This window comes from Drosophila simulans, chromosome 2R, assembly GCF_016746395.2.
Source record: "Drosophila simulans strain w501 chromosome 2R, Prin_Dsim_3.1, whole genome shotgun sequence".
Classification (NCBI taxonomy): Eukaryota; Metazoa; Arthropoda; class Insecta; order Diptera; family Drosophilidae; genus Drosophila; species Drosophila simulans.
In genome coordinates this window covers 9,329,717-9,352,821 of record NC_052521.2, presented here as the reverse complement: position 1 = coordinate 9,352,821, position 23,105 = coordinate 9,329,717, and the positions used below count along the sequence as shown (strand labels likewise).

The 23,105-nt window shown below is 45.2% G+C and overlaps 7 protein-coding genes across 8 annotated transcripts; 3 read left to right on the top strand and 4 right to left on the bottom strand.

Annotated features, from left to right (window-relative positions):
* Window positions 1–1,674: 1,674 nt before the first annotated feature.
* Window positions 1,675–5,295, bottom strand: LOC6734080 (DNA-directed RNA polymerase III subunit RPC2). The gene is made up of 2 exons (XM_002081079.4): window positions 4,304–5,295; window positions 1,675–4,251 (listed from the first exon to the last, which is right to left on the bottom strand). The coding sequence occupies exons 1-2, from the start codon at window positions 5,184–5,186 to the stop codon at window positions 1,721–1,723; spliced, it is 3,414 nt and encodes a 1,137-aa protein (XP_002081115.1). The 5' UTR covers window positions 5,187–5,295; the 3' UTR covers window positions 1,675–1,720.
* A 151-nt stretch (window positions 5,296–5,446) lies between these two features.
* LOC6734079 (GTP-binding protein 128up) lies at window positions 5,447–6,998 on the bottom strand. The gene is made up of 4 exons (XM_016167861.3): window positions 6,833–6,998; window positions 6,580–6,700; window positions 5,686–6,526; window positions 5,447–5,622 (listed from the first exon to the last, which is right to left on the bottom strand). Exons 1-4 carry the CDS (start codon window positions 6,872–6,874, stop codon window positions 5,520–5,522), a joined length of 1,107 nt encoding a protein of 368 aa, XP_016027077.1. The 5' UTR covers window positions 6,875–6,998; the 3' UTR covers window positions 5,447–5,519.
* An 8-nt stretch (window positions 6,999–7,006) lies between these two features.
* LOC27206964 lies at window positions 7,007–8,368 on the top strand. The gene is made up of 4 exons (XM_016182733.3): window positions 7,007–7,143; window positions 7,207–7,614; window positions 7,725–7,853; window positions 7,909–8,368. Exons 1-4 carry the CDS (start codon window positions 7,131–7,133, stop codon window positions 8,061–8,063), a joined length of 705 nt encoding a protein of 234 aa, XP_016027076.1. The 5' UTR covers window positions 7,007–7,130; the 3' UTR covers window positions 8,064–8,368.
* On the bottom strand, window positions 8,031–10,297 carry LOC6734078. Its single transcript, XM_002081077.4, has 3 exons — window positions 9,790–10,297; window positions 8,590–8,812; window positions 8,031–8,524 (listed from the first exon to the last, which is right to left on the bottom strand). Exons 1-3 carry the CDS (start codon window positions 10,085–10,087, stop codon window positions 8,422–8,424), a joined length of 624 nt encoding a protein of 207 aa, XP_002081113.1. The 5' UTR covers window positions 10,088–10,297; the 3' UTR covers window positions 8,031–8,421.
* Window positions 10,298–10,559: 262 nt separating this feature from the next.
* On the bottom strand, window positions 10,560–16,264 carry LOC6734077 (sister chromatid cohesion protein PDS5 homolog B). Its single transcript, XM_016167860.3, has 14 exons — window positions 15,986–16,264; window positions 15,559–15,661; window positions 15,112–15,497; window positions 14,841–15,048; window positions 14,614–14,782; window positions 13,809–14,550; window positions 13,483–13,746; window positions 13,330–13,423; window positions 12,422–13,267; window positions 12,225–12,361; window positions 12,082–12,161; window positions 11,755–12,020; window positions 11,391–11,681; window positions 10,560–11,327 (listed from the first exon to the last, which is right to left on the bottom strand). The coding sequence occupies exons 2-14, from the start codon at window positions 15,637–15,639 to the stop codon at window positions 11,235–11,237; spliced, it is 3,657 nt and encodes a 1,218-aa protein (XP_016027075.1). The 5' UTR covers window positions 15,640–15,661; window positions 15,986–16,264; the 3' UTR covers window positions 10,560–11,234.
* A 278-nt stretch (window positions 16,265–16,542) lies between these two features.
* LOC6734076 (metallophosphoesterase 1) lies at window positions 16,543–18,773 on the top strand. 2 transcript variants are annotated; one of them, XM_002081075.4, is made up of 5 exons: window positions 16,543–17,022; window positions 17,093–17,202; window positions 17,259–17,521; window positions 17,671–18,151; window positions 18,217–18,773. In XM_002081075.4, the coding sequence occupies exons 1-5, from the start codon at window positions 16,997–16,999 to the stop codon at window positions 18,402–18,404; spliced, it is 1,068 nt and encodes a 355-aa protein (XP_002081111.1). In that variant the 5' UTR covers window positions 16,543–16,996; the 3' UTR covers window positions 18,405–18,773. The 2 variants fall into 2 exon arrangements, with proteins under 2 accessions (XP_002081111.1, XP_016027074.1); XM_016182274.3 differs by having other exon boundaries at window positions 17,087–17,202.
* Window positions 18,774–18,933: 160 nt separating this feature from the next.
* Window positions 18,934–21,119, top strand: LOC6734075 (tyrosine-protein kinase-like otk). The gene is made up of 3 exons (XM_002081074.4): window positions 18,934–19,456; window positions 19,528–20,021; window positions 20,109–21,119. Exons 1-3 carry the CDS (start codon window positions 19,384–19,386, stop codon window positions 20,841–20,843), a joined length of 1,302 nt encoding a protein of 433 aa, XP_002081110.1. The 5' UTR covers window positions 18,934–19,383; the 3' UTR covers window positions 20,844–21,119.
* Window positions 21,120–23,105: the final 1,986 nt, after the last annotated feature.

Here is a 23,105-nt window from a genome sequence, read left to right as displayed (position 1 = left end):
CTGCGAGTGGTCACTGTTAAATGAATGTTAACTGATAAGTTCAAATAATATTTGTTTTATGTTCTATTGGCCATGTTTCTTTTTAATCATGATAAGTAAACATTTTTCTGTAGCTTAATATTTTCGTTTAAAATTAATTTTTTAATAAATTATTCTCTGTACATTTTGATTATTTCAGCTTTTTTATTGTATCAGTTAATTATTTGTAATACTTTGCTTCTAAAACAAAACAAAAACTGACTAGAAATTTTAATAATATTGAAACATAAAGCTTACAAAGAGCCAACAAGCATAGTCAAAAACACGTTCTCTCCGCTGAATATGTTAACATTTGGCTGTGGCCTAGGACCTAGAAAACACAAAGAGTTTGCTGGAACAATCCTGGCTGAAAAGTTAAGGTGATTCCAGCAATCTAATCTCTATTTCCATCGGAAGGTGCTTTCGGATTCAATTAGTCCATTGGGAGGGGTTGCGCATTATCAGCCCAATGATATCCGGTGTTGTCAATTCAGAATCCCCTCGCCCGCTTGGAACCCGGCCAAAAGAGCAGTTGGACTACGCTTAACTTTCTACTCAAGTGGCCAACACCCATTTAAATCTATATACATCTATTGCCATGCACACATCAACGAACCGTCCAGATAAGAAGAGCAAAAAGCAAACTTTTGACAAATGGCCAAAATACATGAAAGGAAAGCCAAAGCCGGAAGGTGGCCCCAGATTGTGTTCTCATCAGTTTATGCACGGCGAAAAATAGACACAGATACTAAAAACTAATAAAAACTAAAAATCTATTGCATACTTATCAACGCCTAATTGGCATATGGAATCCATATATAATAAAGTTATGTAGGTATAAATAGAAATAACAGACATTGGGTAATTTGCTTTTAGTCATGCAAATACTTTAAAATACTTTATAAGTAGCTTTATAAAAATCGAAATAGTTTTTCTCTGTGTAGAACGGAACTGAATAGCCCGGAAAAGAGGTGGGCATGCAAGTATGGGGGATCAGAGATGGGGCAGCCTTAAATTGTCATCCTAGTGCGCACCATTGGTTCCTCGGATGCTGATGCTCCTTCTGCTGCTGGCAGTTTGCCCCGTTTGCTGTCATTGCACTGCACATAGTAACTTCTACGGGTCCTGCGGAGGAGGAGCAGCAGTGGGTGGTACACCGGGTGGTGGCTGTGACTATTTTAAGCGCAGGTCACTCGAAAGGACGCACAAGGACATTGGCTTGTGTGGGTGGCTGTGTCGGCTGCAGTTCGCAGGTCACGTGCATGCACCGCGGTGCATTGACCACGGAGACGTTGACACATCGGCCGGAATCTGGGTTGAGGCTCCACCTCGAAGCCAGGTGATCCTTTGCGCAATAAAAAAGGATAACATAAGCGATTTAACACGGCTAAGTCCTTTTCAGTAACAGCTTGCGTGTGCCTGTTAACGAACAGAAAGCTGCTATGCAAAAGGACCTCGTTAAAATTCAAGAGGACTTTCTTTCGCTGACTTCGTTTGAACCTCTTCATTTTGACATTTGCAGCTCGCGGTCATGGAAACTTAATGAATGCGTAGGAATTTTACCTTTGCCAGAGATTACACACGTTTTATTTTTACAAAAATATTCAAAAACGGATGCTAGTTTCCATCATTAACCATTTAAGCACTTCTAAGATAATTATTATATAACAATTATTTTATTCCGTTTCAGACCATTGCATCGTTAATAGTTTTCCAAAATCATTTTCGGCACCACATTCATGCTAGTCAACTCCTGGAAGAGCAGTTTGCAGGCATACGGCATGGATATCTTAGAGACATTCGCCGACGACTGGCAGAAATGACACCAGGAGCAGTAGGCCATCCTGCCGCAAGTTCGGCAAACATCCACCTCAAAGGCATCCGATGAGATCATCAGACGCTCCATGATCAGCATGCTAGCTCCGTAAGAAATGAGGCAATCCCGCTCCATTTCACCTAGACGAAGGCCACCCTCGCGACTTCTGCCCTGCGTCGGCTGACGGGTGAGCACAGCCTTGGGTCCTCGGGCGCGGGCATGCATCTTGTCCTGCACCATGTGCTTCAGTTTTTGGTAGTACACGGGTCCCGAGTAGATGTAGGCCTCCAGTGGTGATCCTGTGATGCCGGAGTAGAAAAAGTCCTTGCCCACGTAGTTGAAACCGTGGCGCTCCAGCTCCGCCTGAATGTCTTCCACCTTGGAGCCTCCGAACGCAGTTCCATAGTGGAACTTACCCTCCAGGAGACCAGCCTTCCCGCCGAGCAGCTCTAGGGTTTTACCCACTGTCATACGGGACGGGAATCCGTGGGGGTTCATGATCATATCCGGGCAGATGCCGAAGTCATTAAAGGGCATATCCTCCTGTTCAACAATCAAGCCAGTCACGCCTTTTTGCCCGTGTCGAGAGCTGAACTTGTCCCCGATCTCGGGTATACGTGTCTGGCGCAGCAGGATCTTGATGAGAAAGTCTTCCTCGGCATTGGCGGAAACCATCACGCGTTCGATGTAACTGGGCTCGGGACCCTTATAACTAATGGGCACTGCGGTGTAGGGAACCTGTGCAGACTGACCCTGCAGCGGATTCATCGATGTTACCGCGGGCATCTCCTTGTTAATCATGATCTGTTTGTTTTGAACCTGCTCGCCTGGAGCCACAATTCCGTCAGTGTCCAGAACGTCGTGCTTGAAGATAACCTTGTTCGTTAGCGCGTCTTTCATGGGACCCATGATTCTGTCGAAGGTTTGATTCGCATACCGTTTCACAGTGCACTTTGAGTTTTTGTACACCAGACAGCGTCCATATCCCCGATCTATTGAGGCCTTGTTTAAGATCAACGCATCTTCGATATCGTAGCCAGAGTAACTCATAACTGCCACAGTGGCATTCTGACCAGCAGGCAGTTTATCAAAGTTGGTAAGCTCAATAGTCTTGGATTTCACCATAGGAGCATGGGGATACACCAGATTGTACATCAGCGAGTCAATCCTGTTCTTCTGGTTATAGCCAATCATTCCCATCGCCTGCTTACCCATAGCACACTGATAGGTGTTCCTGGGACTCTGATTGTGATGAGGATAGGGTACCAGGCCTGCACAGACTCCCAGCAAAGTGAAGGGTTCGATTTCCAAGTGTGTAGTCCGGTCCTCTATTTGATCCTCGTTCCAGGCGATAAATGAATCGTTCTCCTCGTTCACATCTAAATACTCGATTAGTCCGTCCAACAGAAAGTCGTCGAACTTGCGAATCCCACGGTTCAGCTCGTCCAGGTGATGCTGCTTCACCAGCGGGCGACGGTTCTCCACGATTACATAGGGGCGGCACAGACGACCGCCATCCGTGTGGATATAGATGCATCGCTGGGTGTATGATGTGTGCACAGACACGTAGCTGCCCATCCGACCCTTTCTGCGCATGTAGCGAAGGTTCCGCACCAGATGCTTGTGGTTCAAGGTGAGACCCAGAACATTACCATTGATGAAGACGAGGAATACATTCGGATTATTGATGGGGTTGCCGCTGACTTCTCGTATATCCTCAACGCCAGCATTGAAAGCAACTATCATAACTGGTCGCTCCTCCACTTCAGTGGTTATGTGCGTCATCAAAGCCAGATTTTTGACCAAACCACAGGCCTCACCTTCTGGAGTGTCCGAGGGACACAGCATACCCCATTGACTAGGCTGCAGGGATCTGGGTCCCGACACCTTACGCGTCTTCTCAAACTGCGAGTTCACACGGGTCATCATTCCCAACGCTGATATATAACTCAAGCGGGACAGAACCTGCGTTACGCCAGCTCTTTCCATCTTAAATCGCTTGATGGTCCAGTTGCCGGAACTGATAGCAGACTCCAGTCCCGCGGTGATCTGTGCCGCCCTCATGTGCTTTACCACATCGAACTGCGCCGCCTTCACCTTGGGTATATTTTTGTCCGCAATGGTCTTAAGCTCCCAGTTCATGCGCTTGAACAAATCCTCGAACATCATGGAGAGCAAGGAACCTGCCAGCTCCAGACGCTTGTTGCCGTAGTAATCGCGGTCGTCAAAGAGCGTTTTGTCCAGCTCGGCGGCCATTACACGACGCACCATCATGGATACATAGATGGCCTTCATTTGTAAGTTGAAGTTGTCCACAGGCACGTGCGCCAAAATGGTGGTCAACAGCAGCTCGCGGGCCTCTTCCGAGGGCGTTTTTGTGGTGGCACTCTGAAAACGCTTGACCACCAACTTGGAGCCTAGATAAAAAGAGTTTTAAAGACAGTCTTCAAGTAGGGATAACCAACCTACCCATGTACTCCAAAGCCCTTTGCTGTGTGAAGACCTTCAGGTTGTAAGCATCTATAAGAGAGGCACCGAATCTATTCTGCGATTTGCTGTCTAAGCCAATAAGCGATTGAATTTCCTGATCGGAGACTACGCCCAGAGCCTTAAAGATCACCACAATGGGTATGTCGTCCGTCATCGAGTTATGCTTGAGGTAGTACTTTCCATGCTTGCTCAGCACCAAAGTACGTGACTTCTTTTCGTGTGTGGAGGAGGTAACCTGGCATTGCACCACACCGTTGAAGTCCTCGGTGAGCATCTTGTTCCATGACAGCTGCTCCTGAATGAGGATAACCTTCTCCTGCCCCCGCACGACAAAGTAACCGCCAGGATCTAGTGGACACTCATTCAGTTTGGACAGCTCGAACTCCGACTTGCCGGTAAGGGCGCAATTGGAGCAGCGCAGCATGAGGGGCATCCTTCCGATGAGCAAATTATTCCGCTTGATCCGTTGGGTTCCCCTCGTGTACTCGATGTCCACGGTGATGGGAGCGGAGTACGTGGTGTCCCTCAGGCGGCATTCGTGCGGCGTGGTCGCTTTGGTGATGTTGAACCCATCGTCGATGTCCGGTTTGCCCACCCGCACATCCAAGTACTTCAGGTAAAACAAAGGATCAGCTCCACTGGTCACCAGCTCGTTGGCCTTCACAATCTTTTTTATGTCCACGTTGATGAAGTGATTGAATGAATCAATGTGCTGCTTCACTAATCCTTTCACTTGCAAGAATGCCGGCACCAATTTCCACTTCTCCGTCAGCGGCTTTATGGGCACCGACCAGTCCTTGCTGTCGCCGGGATCCCAGGCGGTGGCCTCCATGTTGTGATCGCCCATCTTTAGCTCCACCATTTCGCTTTAATAATTTAATTTAAGTTTGTCAACAAAACAGCGTGCTATGAGGTTCTTCGATATGGGCTGTCTTTACCTATCGGTTATCGATATACTTGGGCAAGTGATAGCAAAGTTATTCCCATAGAGCTGGCAGTGCAATTAATTCCCGCTAAATCTAGCTTTAATTTAATTCAATGTGCGCGCCAATAAAAAAAATTGATAAAATAAAAATTGAAAGGTTTTTCTTAAACTTAAGCCGCCTTGAATCCACGCACACATAAAGCACATTCGTTTTTTATTTTCGAATAAAAAATGCCATCAAATAATCAAAGTGTTATCGTTGCACAGAGTCTAAACCTTCTTCACAATCTGGACGACATCCTCGTCGTTGAGAACGTGGTCGATGCCCACCTTCTGAGGCTGATGCTTCACAGATGAGCCCCAAACCAGCGCACTATGAAGGAAATACATAAATGTTAATAACCAAGAGAAAGGATACAAAATGAAGCGCACTCACTATTTAAATTCCTTGGCAATGGAGCGATGCAGCTTGTTGCAGAAATCTTCAATGCTGGTGCGCTCGTTGTGGAGCACCACGGGCGAGTTGTAGTCGGGCAGCTGGCCCTTGGGCTTGGTGTAGATGCGCTGCAGCCGCAGGTACTCCCACATCAGCTCCAGCAGATCGTCAAAGTTCCAGTGGTGATGGGCCGAGATGGGCACGCAATGCGGGATCTTGTAGATGACGTCCAGCTCCTCGATGGAGATCTGATCGATCTTGTTCAGCAGATAGATGCAGGGTATGTAGATGCGGTTGCCCTCGATAACGTCGATCAGGTCGTCACTAGTGGCGTCGTATCTCAGGGTGATGTCCGCATTGTGGATCTTGTACTCGGATAGAATGGTCTTCACCAGATCCGTGTCCAGCTCGGACTGAGGAACCATGCTGTTCAGATTGATGCCGCCCTTGTCCTTCCGCTTGTAGTAGATATTTGGTGGTTTCTTGTTTAGCCGGATGCCGAAGCCCTCCAATTCATGCTCGAGGAGTTTCTTGTGGCCAAGCGGTTTCAGGCAATCCAGCACCATGAAAATGAGGTTACAGGTGCGAGCGACAGCTATCACCTGACGACCCCGACCCTTGCCATCCTTGGCGCCCTCAATGATACCGGGCAAATCCAGCAGCTGGATCTTGGCGCCCTTGTACTTGATGCATCCCGGCACAGTGGTCAACGTTGTGAATTCGTAGGCCGCCACCTCGGAGTAAACGCCAGCCAAGTTGGAGAGCAGTGTGGATTTACCCACTGAAGGAAATCCTACGAATCCCACCCGGGCATCTCCAGTCTTAGCCACCTCGAAGCCAGCTGTAAATACATAATGTTAGGAGATTGCTTGAATTGTATATCCAAGAGCCCACCTTCGCCGGTTCCGCCGCCGCCTCCTTTGGGGGAAATCAGCTCGCGTCGCAGCTTGGCCAGCTTCGCCTTCAGCAGACCCAAATGGGCCGAGGTGGCCTTGTTCTTCTGGGTTCGGGCCATCTAGGATGCAGTTGAGAAGGTGGTCCAATAACCCGGTGATTTTGATGGAATCCAGGGGGGAATCCGCGGGGTAAATGGATGCGAGACAGGTTAGTTTCTGTAAAATCGGCAGGTGCTCCAAGTTCCACTCACCTCCGACTCGATGGCCGAGATTTTCTCCAATATTGTGCTCATGGCTGGCTGGGAGTTAGACGCGGTTCACAGAAAACCCCAGTTATCAACAAATATGCATGTAAAAATAAAAAATATAAAACTCTCGCGTGGACAGTTGGGGGTGTAATCGATATGTATTCGATACAATCGATTCGCCCAGTATTGTTGTCGATTCCCAACGTTAGCCAACACTTAACAAATCGTAAAGTATTCTTAAACAAAATTAAAACGGTCAGGCTGATTGGAATATAGCCGTTACAATTTGATTGCTGCAAGAATGTTTGCTAAAGGTTAAGTTTTGCAATTAAGCACTGAGAATTATTTTAAACTAACAAAAATAATCATTGTTCCAGTTAAGCCCCGCACCCCTCTGGGTAACAACCAAGCTCAATTTAAGAGCCAACTGGCGAACAACGTCTCGCAATTGAATCGCAGTTTCCCAACGGCCGCTGAGCTTTTGCGCAAAAATAGCAGCCAATTGCGGCAAACCAAACTAACTGTCAGTCGAAAGGATAATAAGCTAATATACGATGGATTCGTGGAGGAAGTGAAAATTCGTCCCAAAAAGGAGAACGCTCAATCACCGATTATCCTGGAAAAATCCAGTTGCGAAATGTCAGCCAAAAAGGAATCACCAGGGTTGCAAAGCTCCCCGATGTTGAAACCAGGACGAAACTTAATTAGTTTAATTGGTCGAGTGGATTTCTGCCTTAAAACTCACAAAATGTATCCAGAAATCAACGCTATTTGGAATGTTTACGGTGGGTCTTAAGTGAAATACTTTCAAAATCAAATTACTATATATATTTTTAGACAAAATTATTAATATAGCTAAATCTGGCAAGTTAAATCATTAATCATCGTTTTTCAGGAAAATTGCTACGGATCATTGTGGGAAAACGTGGAGAGCACACCTTGCTCGTGCGAAACAAAGAATCGGGTCCCGTCCTTCAGGGAATTTACTACGATTTCGAAGGCGTTATGAGAACTTGGAGCCCAGGTAAAATGCAGGAAACTGATAACCATTACTTAACCAAAGTTTTTTCCATTATAAGGCTGCTTTGTCCATCTCGTGGGCCAATTTATTGGCGAAAATCGCTTGAAAACTTTTAAGATTGACCAGGTAAGCGACATTGACTGGCAACAGCAATTTATGCGCATTGAAAATGTGACCTCGTATATTTTAATGCAAAACACTGTGCAAAAGTAATTTATTTTTTAAGGATACAGTTTTCTTGAGATTTTTAGGCCAGCCAATAGTGTACTTTTCATAAGGTATAAATATGCTAGCCTAAGCATTTCGATTCTGATCTCCAATCAACAGTGAAATGTTTCATTTTGTACTTTTGTAGTTTACAAATCATGAATAATTTATAGTTAGTAACTTATGTATAATTGATATACCTAGGAACTAAGTTAGCTTCAAAATGCCCCCTGACGATTCTCTCCAGGAGCATTGCACAGTTTCAAGGACTACAATAAATACAAATTCCGAAGTGGGCGTATAAACTCTAATACTGGTGAACTTATTATTATTAAACTAATTGGAAGGAAATGGGTATTCAGTTCTACGAGTACAAGTCGAAGTACATGAAGACCGTTACCAGAAATCCGCAGAACAGGGCGCACAAGTAGCCCAAGTGCATCGAGGCAGTCTTCTCCTCGCGGAAACTGCAAATTGAAGTAAAGACTCCACGTTATAATGAATAATTGAAGGTGATTCCCCCAGAGCTTACCGTTTCTTGGAACGCGGCGTAAAGGGCGAGGGCGGATTTACGCCAGGCACCGCGCTGTCTAAGTACACGATTCCGTACGCGAAAGCTGCCACTAGAAGGCCACACAGCAGGGGACTCAGCCTGGAGCCCAGCTGGTGACTGGTCGCCCACACCAAGGTCTCGTTCCACCTACTCTGCACCTGGTGGCTCAGCACCTGGATGGAATCGCCCGTGATGTATGGCACTGTAAAGAGAACGCAAGAAGCTCGTTAGTATTGTCGTACTATTGATTTCAGTGTTATCAGTCCTAGCGTGATAAACACGTCAAAATGTTGGGTTTATAACTAGGGTGGTTCAAGTTTATTAGTCAGATACATGCATATGTACTCTATGAGGGAATCAAAGTAATTTGGCTAAATGGAAAGTATTTGTGGGCAAAGAAATTTACAAAAATGTACAGAAACCCCATTCGTTACATCATATGTACCAAGGTTGCGCTTTTTATAGATTTGGATCGCACTTAACGATTGGAAATAAATATTCGTTTGTATTGCTGTAATTATTTCTGTTCTCGCCAATGTATAAAATTCGTTTTTTGTTTATATTAAATTTATATTTTGGAATAAGTCCACCAATGACTAAAAAGTGTTAAAGTTTGATACACTTTTAGTGGTACGTTTTTGGAGCCACCCTAATGCAAAACCTGCAGCAAATGAAGATTGGTGAATCGTTAGAAAAATTCGTTATTTTCCTGGGCCTTCTAGCGGTACCTTCTAATGTTAATATGTATGCATGTATGTGTCGCGTGACGAAAACCCAGTGCTAAATACCGTTAAGCTAAGCGTAGACGAATAACTAATAGCCGCTGGGCAAACAATTAACTAACTAATGGCATTCTGCCTCAAAGATGAAGCGACTAATCACTCTCAGCCGATTTTTCTAAGGTCTTCAGTACGTTCGTATGCAAATGAGTCGGCTAATGCGCATCAAACAATTTACCTTCCTTATATAGACGTTTTTTCGCTTTTCGGTGGCTTATGCAGGGGGAACAAACAACGCCGCTATGAGATCACACGAACTTCAACTATTTATAAACGCGAGAATATAAACAAAGTGCGAGTAAAGACGACGCAACCGACAATTGCAACCTTGAATTCGCACCCCCGCCTCATCGGGGATATATATAAACAAATGGAAATCCAATAAACTTGGCACACTTACTGGTTAAGATGACGCTTTTGTAGCCAATGATAAGAACCCCGAAGAGAAGGGCAACCTTTTTGATCAGCGGATCGAAGGCGGTCACCACGCCCACTCGCCCCTTTTCCGTGGGTTCAGCAACGCCCACGCAGTGCTCAAGTTTTGGATGCGAGGTCTTCGGCGTGGAGGTGTAGATCCGTCCGTTCGGTTGCCCGTTTTTTTTACTTCTGACTGCCGTCGAGAAAATCCCATTGGTTTTGTTTTTCTCCTGCTGGCGATGCGTGACGTCACAGCCGACGTCGGCTGGTTCCACCTGCATTTCGCAGTTTTGCCGGCGTAAGCTTTGTTTGGAATTGGTTTTTGTTGTTCGAACTGCGGCGCAAAACAACAATCAGTGTCTATTTAACTCGACAATTGTTTGGTTTATTTCACAATAGCACAAAAACAACAAGAAAAACGTCACACCCCCGAAAAAAAACAAACGCAGAAAATGCAATTGGAACTAGTGATGGGAGAGTTGATGTTGCACTGTGAACTATCGACGGTCTCTTATCGATAGCCCTTTTGTTATCTATATTCAAATTTGTTTTAGCCCTTCTAAGAGCGACTTTAAAATTGAAATGAAAAAGTTTGAAACAAAAATTATATTTTAGCCACTTTGTATACTTACGTTAAATTAAAAAATGGCCAAATATTAATAATTTAAACTAAAATCCCACTTTCGATATCCATTTTAACATTAAAATAATAATCATACGTTTATTTGTAATTGAAAAACCATAATTGTTTAATGTACATGTTTTATAGTTTAATGTGTGTATTCATTTTATTTTTATCTTTGTAGTTTTCTTTTCAATTCTTACGTTTTTAGGTTTCCTTTTTGAATGCATTTTGAATGCATACTTGTTGAATTTAACGAGATAATTGTATGTATTATGATGATGTTACATTAACTAAAAATTAACTGCGATCATAGAAAAGTTAATTTTAATTACTTAATAAGGCTCTGTTTACGTTTTCATTACTTTACTTCGTACTTTAACTTATGCGCGATATACTTTCCTTTTTTTATTCGATATACAATAGTCTAAAAATAATGGTAAAATCAATTAATAAATCAAACACTATAAAAGAACAGGATAAAACATTTTAAATGATAAATAATTACTTTTACAGAGTTGCGGTTAACAGATTTTTCGACACTTTTTTCTTTTTTTTGTTGATGTTTCTGTTTTTGGTGTATCTCACAAAATTGATATAGTACATACTGAATGCGAAACTGAACAATCCGAATTCTGGGTGCTAAGTTGTGAGTTGCATGGTGTGGATAAAGGTAGTGTCGGTTTAACAACTATCGTGGTCTTTCCTACGTCTTAAATATTTAGTTAACTTAGGCGCCTAGACTAAACATAACTAAACTAACAAGTATGCGCTCACTCCACCTCCAGTCTGCGCCATCCCAGCCCCTATGATTTGGCTGAAGCGGCTCCTGCGCGCGTTCTTTTGGCCATGGGCTCCGTAGTGTCAGCCGCTCGTATGTTGTCGAACAGATTGTTCTCCTGAAATCAAATTTCGCACAAGAGTTAGATTCATTCTCAGTATATTCCAAGGACCTCACTCACCTGCGGATTCTCATCATCCATGATTGACTGTTCCGCCGGCCTCTTTGGAGCTACTGCTGCTCGCGACGTCGTCATTGCTGTTGCGGCAGCTTTGCTCGTGGATTTGGCTCCCAGCGTATACACGTCCAGCGGTATATAGACGTCATTGTTTTGGAAATTCGCAACGGCAGGCTGTTTATAATACATTTCTGGCAAAGCCAGCGGCATGGAGAAGGTGCTCGTGTTGCCATCAAATGGACTGAACTTGGAGTCGATAATGTACATGGCAAGATCGCAGAGTGCCCACATTTTCTGAAAACCAAAAAATATATGTATATATATGATTAAAAAAAGGGAAACCTGGGAAAATAAATGAGTGGCATACATAGTTGTCGCGCTTGTCCGACCCTAGACTGAACTCCCGATGCTTTATCAGCTGCAGCAGCTGCTTGTAGAAGCTGTGGACAAACGTTTCGCGTTTGGCCATCAGCGGCTCCAGTATGAAACGCAGGCACTTCTCCATCTTGCGCAGCTGTACGTAGTCCTCGTGATTCGTGAAGCGGGGATCGTGGACCAGCACGGGAATAGCGAAAGCCAGCATGTAGTCAGGTAGTATGTGTAGTGATTGTGACTCCGTTGAGCTGTCGGGAGCTGGAATAATATGGTTAGATGGTTAAAATACACAATATGATTCCTTAAGCCAAACACCTACATGTCATAGCCACAGTCTTGAGATATTCCCGCCGTTTGTTTACATCCGTTTCTGCATAGTGACGCACAAGGTCTTGCAATCTGTTATGAAAATATTTATCAATACTTTTCCGAACGAATCCGATGGTTGCTTGAACTACTCACTTTCTCTCAGTCTCTAGACCAGCCAGCACATACAAGCCCATGAAGTCCAGCGGCAAACAGTTCCTAGGCAAACTTCTGCTCAATCCTTTGTGCAGCTTGCGAGCAAAGATTTCCCGAACTTCTGGCACTGGATCAGCCTACGGGAATGCCGAGTTAGACATTGAGACTATAAGCACCAGATGAATGTCTCTACTCACCATCAGCTGGGAAAGCTGCAAGTACTGCTCAGCGCTGTACTGATCACCCACGCCCTTTTGTTCGCACACTTTGAGCATGGCGCATGCTGCCCCGAGGCGCAGCCAGGATTTCTCGGCACCGCAAAGGCGGTTCTGGCCGAGCAAATCGCCTCGTTGGTTAACAAACGCCGCCAGCATTCGGAATGTTTTCTGGGCAGCGTGCTCATCGGTACGCAGTCCCAAAAGCCACCTAGCCATAGCCTTGAGCGCATCCAGCTTACATAGAGTGTCCGGCGGTAGTTTCTCTTGGGCACACCAGTCACTGTCCTCTGGCAGTTCGTAGTCCCGCTGCGCAGGAACTTCTTGGATAAGCAGCTCTTTGACAATACGTCGCGCAATCATATTCTTAATGGGCGTCAGGAAGGCCTGTGGCATATTGTAGGCAATGTGACCCAAGGTCACAATCTTTGTGCGCTGATCCTCACAGTTTGGTGTCAGTTTTAAGCGAAGCGTCTCGATGATCTCGTTGAAAATAGGATGCACTGTTTGTGTAGTTGTGGACGCACTTCCGGCTCCACTTGTTGCTCCATCAGTGGCAGCCGACGACTGGCTGTTTACGAAAATACATCGCACCGCGTGCTTTGCTTGCTTGGGGGTTCCAATGAGTGCGAAGTCCTTGCACACCGGTGCCAGCTCGTCGAGAATAGCCGGTGTAGGGTCGTCAATGAGTGGCTGATAGCGCCCCAGATGAGTTAGTGTCTTTAGCACCAGTGGTGCAACATAATCCTGCTCGTAACTGAGCAGGGAAATTAAATGACGCAGCGAAGTATCGGTGAAGAAGTGAGCAGAGAAGACGTATGAAAGCATCTGCAAGTATAAAGCAATCATGTGGATTTCTGTATCATAACTTAAATTATCTCTATACTTACGGCTAACAACTTAAGTCCGCGCTCGCCCGCTTCCTGAGCCGAAATTCCGATCTCCTCACACATGGACCCTTTCTCAATGCATTGTTCAATTAGGCTGAGCAAAAAGATTAACGGATTAAGTCTAGCAACAAAGGGCACTTGCAAGCGGTTTACCTAATAAGTACGCCAATAGATTCCTTGTCCACCATCACTGATGCCACGCGCTCAATCAGCATCTTAACTGTGTTGTAATACAGATTCGATTGTACGTGTGCGCCAAGCTTTTTCAGGAGAACTCCCATCGTGTCAGCACACTCCCGACAGCTTACATCGCGTTTAAGGACTATGTTAATGCAGCGTAGGAGCTGAGCATCCTTTCGCAGGTTGTTGCTAAACTGGGTTAGGTACTCCGCCGCTTTCAGGGGATCTGGAAGCAGTCTGAAAAGAAAAACACATCACTGGTTACAAACTCTCAAAAGAAAACTTATTATAGAACCCACTTGGCGATGTTGGCCTGCTTGGCGCTGAGCTGACTGAGCACGCGCGGCGTGAACTCCTTAGAGTGATGTAGCTTGATCCAATCACTGACCGTATTGCGTGTCTTCATTTGGTTCTTCTGCAGCTCGACGAAGGCCTTGGTGGCATTGGCATCGAGATCGCCTAGCAGATGATATAGCTTCTTCATGCGCTCTTCCGGAGCTAGTTTATAGGGAACCAGGCAGGTGATAAGTAGGCGTTCCACAAGCAGGCGGTCCTCCAAGCCCACTTTGTAGTATCCATGCAGTATCTTGTTCTTAATCCAGTCAACCCTGACCTTAAGGCCAGTGCTTAGATCGTTGGGTTCGCATATTGCGCGCTTGTAGATGTAGGCCAGACCATTCATCGCATCCCTGCGAATTTTGTACTTCTTATCTAGCGTCCGCTCGCGCACAATTTCTAGTAGATCGGGCGCTTCGAGAACGAGGGTGAAGTCTCGCTTGGCAGTTTCCACAATAGCCATTACCACTTCGTGGCGCACCACTTCGTCCAGATCGTGATTTCGAAGCTGCAATTTCTCTGTGATATCGTGCTGAAGACTTGGATGATTGAGCAGGAAGTGCATGGACGACTGAACACACTTGATGCGAACTGGTTCGGTGATGTCGCAGAAGCGCCCAAAGAAGATTTTCAACAGGTTTGGGTACTTTTTCGCTAGTTGCGAGTCCTTTTCGGAGAACATACGAGACAAGAGAGTGGTGGCCTCTGTAGCAGCGAAAATAAGTTTATTAATATGCAAATAAAGGTACATGCTGATAAATTACTCACTTAGCCTCTCAGCATCGTCTGTGGACAGCAGTTTGTTCTCCAGTTGAGGCAGCACTGAACACAGCAAGCCTGCGTTGATGCGGTTAAGCTCGTAAATGATATCATAAATTTTGTTTGTAATGGACAGTTTTGTGTTTGGCTTATCCATGACCAGAGCACGGTTAAAGAACTGTAGATCAGAGATTAGCTTGAATAACGTGGTGCATCAGAGATCAGCAAAATATTACCATTTTGATGGTGGACTCGAGAGCATCGCCCGTTTTAGTGAGAAGTTGTTCTGTTAATTGGCAGGCAAACTTGTTGTTCGATTTATACGGCTCTACAATGTTAATCAGAATGAGATCCAACAATTCCACCGACAGATTGTCGGCCTCTGTGATCAACGGACTTAGCACATCTAGAAAAAAGTTAGTAACCTTGACACTGTGCTGGTCACTAGAAAATTGTATAACATGTGATTATAAAGAGTTCGTAGGATAAAGGAAGAGCTCGACTTACTTGACAATCTTGAAGATGGTACTAAACAGGTCTTGGAAGATTTCTTGGCAGTCCTCCAGTTCGAAACACATATTAAAAGACTTGACAAAAGCAAGGTTCTCCAGCAGATAGAAGTAACGCTTGAAGGAGGGATCGCGCGGATCCTTTAGACCGTGCAGTTGCTTGATAAAAAACTTAAATATAGTTTTGATTTGATCTTGTTCTTTGTAGGGCGCCTCGGGAGCATAAACCCGCAGGACATCCGCAACGCAGCACGCGATTAAGAGCTGGACATCACGGGATGGATGTTGCATGAAAAAGTCGTCCAGCAGATGGAGAGCCAATGGTATGTATTGCTGGTAGAGATTGTCGTCCTGGTCCATGGTCTGCAGGACATTGGCGAGGGTCTGTAAAGCAGAATGGTTCTTAGTGAGGGGTTTTGTTAAGGGAACCAGAGGCAGGACTCACCTTGAGGCGCCTTATCAGCTCGTCTGTGCCCAAATCCTCGACCAGCGGCCGGCATCCAGTGGGGTACACTATGTCCGCCATCCTCACCGCCAATGGGAGCTACCTGCAAGTCAGGATTTCAAGGATTCAGTGGCAGGTGCAACAATTTCGCGCGACATCAACAACAACGAATGCGACCCTCAAAATAACATTGAAAAAGTGGAGGAGGGTGGCATCACGAACACACAAGCACGAAGCTCCACACACGCACACACACACACAGTGGCAGCAGCACCAGCACACGCACACAGAGTGGCCAATATTGTTTGGTTATTTCTTTTTCGCAAACAACAAATAGAGAGCGCCCAAATTATAGCGCCCCAAACCCTGCAATTACCCAATGTTTTATGCTAAACGGCGGCGCAGTTTTTGGCACTTGGAATCTTACTTTTCACAACGGGCAGGAAGCGGCACAATTTTTTTGCAATTTTGCGAACCCCTGCTATCGATGAGCGCTTAGCGCGCGTCTCCTTCGAATCACTGCACTCTGGATGGGATTGCGCCTGTCCAGCTATTTACACATGTTCGGTTATAAAAGTCTTTTGCGGTGCCTATGTTGTTAATAATAAGCAAAAACCGAGGAGCATTTATGTGGAGTGGCACGCCATTAATCCACGCACGAAGCGTTGCCAGAGGTTTTGTGAAAGTGTGGCCAGACTCTACACCGTTTGGTACTTGATTGCATTTCAGCTGATTAGCATTGACGTGTTGTTGGTGCTAGCGAGGAGAGCGGAAGGGGTCGTGTCACGAAATCGGATATATAATCGGAATGAAATCGGGATTTTAATAACTTATTAAAAAGTATTTATAAATTTAATTACAACATTTCAAAACTCATACCACTTTAAGATATGGATTTTGCTCGAGTATCATGTTTGTTATGTTTTGGGTATGCAGTTAGTGCTAATCACGCGCCCACCTCTAATTTTGTTTGTTGTGCTTGGCAAACAGCTGTGGCGTTGCCACATAGCCGTCGCGGCGCAAGAAGTGCAAACATAGGATAAAGATAATTGCACAATTATTGGCACCTGCAGCCGGCAAACGCTGTAACGGAATTGCCCGCGTTCAAAAACCAATGGCGCGCATTGGCGAAACATCGGAGGAATGTGGTAATGGACGCAACACAACGTTCCGGCCGTTCTAGATGTTTTGCTTTCTAATCCAATTAAGCGTGTGCCCTGAAAGCGGTGATGCGGGCCGGTTGTGGTCAGATGTGCGCCGTCCGTTGCAGCAGCTCCACATTCCCGAAAATATGAGCATTCTTACGTAAATATTGCATGGTCAGTGCGTATTTAAATATAGATTATTCATATACAGACGCAATGTAAGCCAGTTGCGTTTGCCAGAGAACCAAAAGTATTAATCAAGCAATCCAAACCGATGCGGCATAGCCGGGATTATGGCTTCCTTGCGCGTCGTCAATAGGTGGGTCATAGTTGACGTTACTTTTGTTAACCAAACTATTTAATCCTTCCGTAATCTCCGAAAGAAACAGATTAGTGTGCCGCGGCTTTGTGGCTCTTACGTTGCTGCTGGTCTTCTTCAACGAGTTTATAGTTTACTACATGGCCCAGTCCAGTTGGCAGCCAATCGATTGCAAACTAGGTAAGCCGTAACGCAGTTTTTGAGTCGCATCATAAAAACCTCTTTTTCACACATAGATAATTGCACGCGCCTGCTGCTTATTGCTGATCCCCAGATACTGGGAAACTCCTACGATCGATCGTCGCACAGTCCTTTGGCCAGGTACGATTCGGATAGATACCTGGCCAAGACTTTCGAGCGAGCTCTGGCCTTTACACAGCCTCACATCATAGTGTTCCTGGGCGATCTGTTGGACGAAGGCAATATAGCCACGGCCCAGGAGTACAAACAGTACGTTCAGCGGTTCAGACGAATTTATCAGAACAAGAACTACAAAAAAGTAAGGAGTACTGCTTTCGCATCACCTTAAATTGTTGTGCACCTATAATTATTTAAATTTGAAGTTTCCCCAAAGCGATTATACAACTTTGCGAATGGGATTGACCCCTTAAAACCTAACAGTTCCGCATGATCTCTGCCTTTTTTCAGCGCGTCCATGTGCCGGGTGACAATGATATTGGCGGCGAGAATGGCGACTACATATCCAACTCGAACCAACGACGTTTTGAGAACGAATTCATGAGTGAAGACCTCTTCGACTATGACAATCGATTGCGCTTCTTCAAGATAAACCGCATGCTGTTGGACTTTAGCAACCCGGATAGGGATAACAATGCAGATCGCCTTAGAATTGGCGTATCCCATGCTCCGCTGCTCATTGGCGGAGGACCCCTGTTGAGAGCCATCATCAGCGACTTGGATCCACATATCATTTTCTCAGGACACTGGCACGAATCCAGAATATTTATTTACCCCTCCACCAAGGTGATCAACTTTTATGAAAACTCAGTGAGGCACTTTGACTTGAAGGCCCTCAAAGAGCAGGAGCACAGCTATCTGGAGATAATGGTGCCCACTTGCTCGTATCGCATGGGAAAGTCCAAAATCGGATTGGGCTACGCGGTTTTGGGTGAGTTCGGAAATAGTTTTCATATTTTCCATGGAAGTAATGATTGACCCTGCTTTCGACTACAGAAAACTACAATCTGAGCTACACGGTGCTGTGGCAGCCAAATCGCTTTATCCTGCTCTTCACCTATGTATTTTGGGGACTTTTTGTCGTCTGTGGTTTCGTCGTCTTTAAGATGATGACTCGTTGTCCCTTCCGCGTGGCCAAAAGGCAGACGCTCTATAACCGCGTCTCAACTATACCGCAATTTTAGACTGCATTTTCCACTCGTCATGGACAATAAGCCCAAGATTCTCAAGAATTGCTCGAATATACAACTCAAAATGAAATTAAAATCGTATTTATAGACAAGTAGCTTATATTCGGATAGAGTTGAGTAGTAGCAATGTAAATTGATGTACATTTTAGTCCAAAGTGCTAAATTTGTTTTCCAATTAGTGAAAAAATGTAATCAATGTCCTCCATCCATATTCATTTAAAATTTAATTTAATTTTATTTATTTATTTAATTAGGCCTTAGCAGTTCGAATGAAATCTTATATTGGTTTATACTTATAGAGCTGTTAAATTAAAAGAAAAAATATATCTAAATAAACAAATGTCAATCATTTAAAGAACACTATTTATATTCATTTGTATTATGAAAACATACCTTTTAACGTCTACTACTTAATTCACCGAAAGCAACCGCAAATTGTAGTAGGGTTGAAAAAAGGTAGTTCCAGCAAATGTCGCTCTCATTCGTCGATAAATAACGGGAAATACTGGGTGCAGTCCAGGGCGCATGTGCGAACCGTGCGCCGGCTGCCAGCGGTAAATTAGCCCGATGCGGCGTCAGTAGAGTTCCGAAACCGAACGCGGAAGGTTGTGCCCTGGCCCCTAGAAAGCGATACCATTAGTGGGTCTCCTTGAAACCGAATCGCTCGCAAGATCCCCGGGCTCTGCTTCTGCGGCAGGATAATAAAGCGTGACGCGTGTGCGTAACATAAAAATAACCATAAACCAAATGCTCTCCACCACTCCGGGCGGAGTAAATGAAGTGAGGTGAAGTGAAGCAAGGGGCAAACAGAGTCCGAATCCGAAACAGAAACTGAAACAGAAACCGACGAAGGCAAACGGAATTCCTTCAAAAATCGGCAAATAAACAAGAAGAAAAGAAGAGCACACACCGGTTTTGTGCGAAAGAAGCGAAGGAAGTACGAAGTGAAATCAAAAGAATTCTTCAGCTCGAAATGGGGCTGAACGGAAGACGACGATTGTTGGGCTGCGGCCTGGGATTCTTCTGCCTGATCTTCTGCTCTTACGGTGAGTTAAGTCGACCGACTGACTCATCTTTTCTTCTCAGTCCAATAACTCCTCCACTATCTGCCCCTCAGCCGCGCCAGCATCGTTTGAGGATGTGAGCATCTCAAGGGGTCCGCAATCCTCGATTACCATCAAGGAACAAAGTTCCTTGCAATTGCCCTGTGACTACCAACTGCCGGATGGGTATCTTCAGAAGAATAGCGTCATCCTGCGCTGGCGAAAGGATAGCAAAACGTTGCGTCAAGTGGAGCTGGGCAGGATGGACAGCACTACGAGCGAACCCCAGCTGGAAACCATGCTGCGGGAGGATTCCCGATTGGCGCTGAGCAAGGATAGTGGCGCCCTGCAATTCAACAGCGTGCTGGCCAGCGATGCCGGTCAGTATCAGTGCCAGTTGGTCATCGACGGCTCCGTGGCTGCCAGCTCCAGTAGTGGGGTGCTCCTGGTTATTGAGCAACTGAAGTTCATGCCGCAGCCAACCTCCAAGAACTTGGAGTTGGGAACTCTCAGTAAGGTCCACTGCAAGGCGCAGGGAACGCCTGCTCCACAAGTCAAATGGATGAGGGTAAGCATTGCATTCCTTTGAAAGTTCAAATCAAATTAAAATTAAAGAACTCTCCATTAATATTAACATATAATTCAATCCTTCCAGGAAACCCAGCTTCCTCTTCCTGTAAACGTAACCGATCAGAATGGCACGCTGATTTTCAACCAGGTCAGCAATGAGCAGCGAGGTCAGTACACCTGCATCGCCTCCAATAGCCAGGGTCAAATCACAGCCACCGTGTCCATAAATGTGGTGGTGGCTCCAAAGTTTAGTGTTCCGCCGGAGGGACCCATCGAGGTGGCGGAAGCCGGGACTGCCGTGATCCACTGCCAGGCAATCGGAGAGCCTAAGCCCACGATTCGATGGGACAAGGATCTGACGTATTTGAACGAGAACAACACTGACCCGGAACGCTTTTTCCTGATGGAGAACGGAACTCTGGAGATACGCAATGTTCGGCCAGAGGATGAGGGGCGCTACGGTTGCACCATTGGCAGCAGTGCGGGCTTGAAGCGAGAGGATGTTCTGCTGGTGGTGAAGTCAACAAAATCCGCGTCCAATTCGATAGTGACCCGGATTATCATTGTGATCATTTGCCTGGCCTTCCTGTACTTTGTGCTGGTGCTGGGCCTGAAGGTGTGGTACCGCTACCGTCGTCACCTGGGCAAGGTGCAGCTGGAAGATGGCCATGTCAATGGGCCCACCGATGGCCAGGAGCACGACCATCACGAAAACGAGCCCTGCCTGACGGAGGCCAACTCCAGCAAGAATCTGAAGAGCAAGCTGAGGGAGAGCACGATCCTGGAGCAGGAGTCGCAGGTGGCCGACGATATTGTGTGAGGAGTAGTGCTCCTGCGCCTGCGGAGTCACCTTTCAGCCACTTTCCATGATCTCGCTAAACATGCCCCTCGAAAGTTACTCCGTTCTGTTGTTGAGAATCAAAAAGGAACTTGTGAAATCCCCCAGAAATCTATTTGTATTTATATATTTATCTAGTTCATATATATATAAATATTTTATGTATTTATGCATGTGCGTGTCTCTGTGTATATATCCCATGTACAGTTATTTTTTAGTAGAATAAATATTTTATGGCTCTCATAGAGCCGCATTTTATAGCGCAATCGTTTCAATCTCCTTTTTTTCTGCGGCGGACAGACGTTGTGCGGGGCTCGTAAACTTCCTCCGCTGCTCCCTCGTAAATTGGAAGCCCACTTGGCACGGCCGTAAAGCCCATGGAACCCGGATGAGTGTTCCGCCATGGCTTTTTATGCGCTTTTTATGACGGACGGAGAAGTTTGCTGCACATTAAGGCAACCCCCCATCCTCCGATAAAAAGTCGTAAAATAGCGCGACATTACGGCGTTTCTACTATCGTTTAATTAAAACAATGAAAGTTTTTTGATAGAAATTATAGCTTATCAGTTAATAGTTTATATATTATCAGTATGTTGCATAGTATAGCTTATATTGAGAAATACTGAGAAATGTAAAAGGTATCCTTGTATGCCAAATTCCTTAACAATTTATTTTGGATTCTTTGACTAGTTTGCACCATGATATGCCAACCTTTGTGTCACCCATACCCATCATCTTGTAGTGAATTTGCCGCATCTCCTCCAGCGACAATTTCCCTTCAATTGCCAGCGTCTGCACTTAATCGCTTCATTTCCATGTCCATTTCCATTGGCATATGCCTGCAATCTCCAATTGCCAGTGTGCTTTATGCATATTTTATGGCTTTTTATAGCGCTCGAATAAACAGCGCAGCACACATCAAAGGCGTTATCCAATGGCAACTACACATGCGCAGGTTACTCCGCCACCAGGCAGCAGATAAAAAAGTAAGCGGCAAGTGCAATTAAACGACTGCGACTGCGACCACCCCTGCCTGCATTTCCACCAGCCCATCAAACGGAATGGTATGGTATGGTATGGTGTGGTATGGTATCCTATGCAGCACCCCAACCTCTATATATGTATGTACTATGCACCTACATACATACATATGTACATATAGCCGATTTGCCTTTGATCTGCGGCGGCGACGACGACATCGACATGCATTAAAAACTTGTTGTTGGGGGCCCTTCCGCTGATGTTTTTCCTCTTCTTCGATTTCCCCCCTTTTTCCTATTTTTTCCTTTTTTTTTTGGTACTTTTTCGCCTTATTTGTTTATAGTAAGTGCGCACGGGGCGGGCCTCAGCCCAAAAACACCTTCAAACGCTGTGTATAGTACATGTATGTTTATTTTGTTTAGTCTACGCAAAGGCCGCGTTACTAAAATTTATTTTAATGCCTTCTAATGTTTGATGTTTGCTATGGGCGGCAATCCGATTTGGATTCTAGCCGGAATCCGTTGCAACTTTGGGATGCTCCATAAAATTATACGATTGTGAGGCGTTGAGTTACGGTAAGCAGTTCGAAATAATAACTTAGACATATATGGCGGTATAGTCGAAAGACCCTAAAAGATGAAAAGATTTCTTTCTAGTTTGGCCAGGAATAAGTTGCAACTTAAAAGTTAAACTTCCGAAGAACAGAGCCATCAAATTTGTAACAATCTTCTAAGGATATATTTAAGACTTCCGAAAAATAGTGGGATTTCGAAAATTAAATTTTTCAAATTGAAACTTTTCACTGTAGCAAAGTATAAGAGGGTCTCATATTTTTGAAATAAATGAAGTTGTGGCATTCTGCAACTTATCCAATTAACATATTACCCCTTCGCAACCCCTTTGCGATATGAAAAGTTAATACAATATTATTAACACACCATTTGCAGCTTCGGTTCGCCCGATCGTTTTGCACCCCAAAATCCAGGAAGGCGAAAGGCGAAGGGGAACCAAATTCGAAACAAGGCCTATAATAAAACATAAGCCCTACATTCCAGCCAGGCCATGGCATAAATCTCCAACTTTATGACATCAATAACTGTCGTTCGTCCGAGGAGTCAGCGCGAGCACTGGCAAATGGGAGGTGGAAAAGCGCACTGGAGGCCCAACTCTGGATGGTTCGCCCTTCGCTCTCCTGGGCATCGCCATGGCCAGCCTTTGATAACCGCACACACGCATTTCCATGCAGATATAATCACAAAGGGC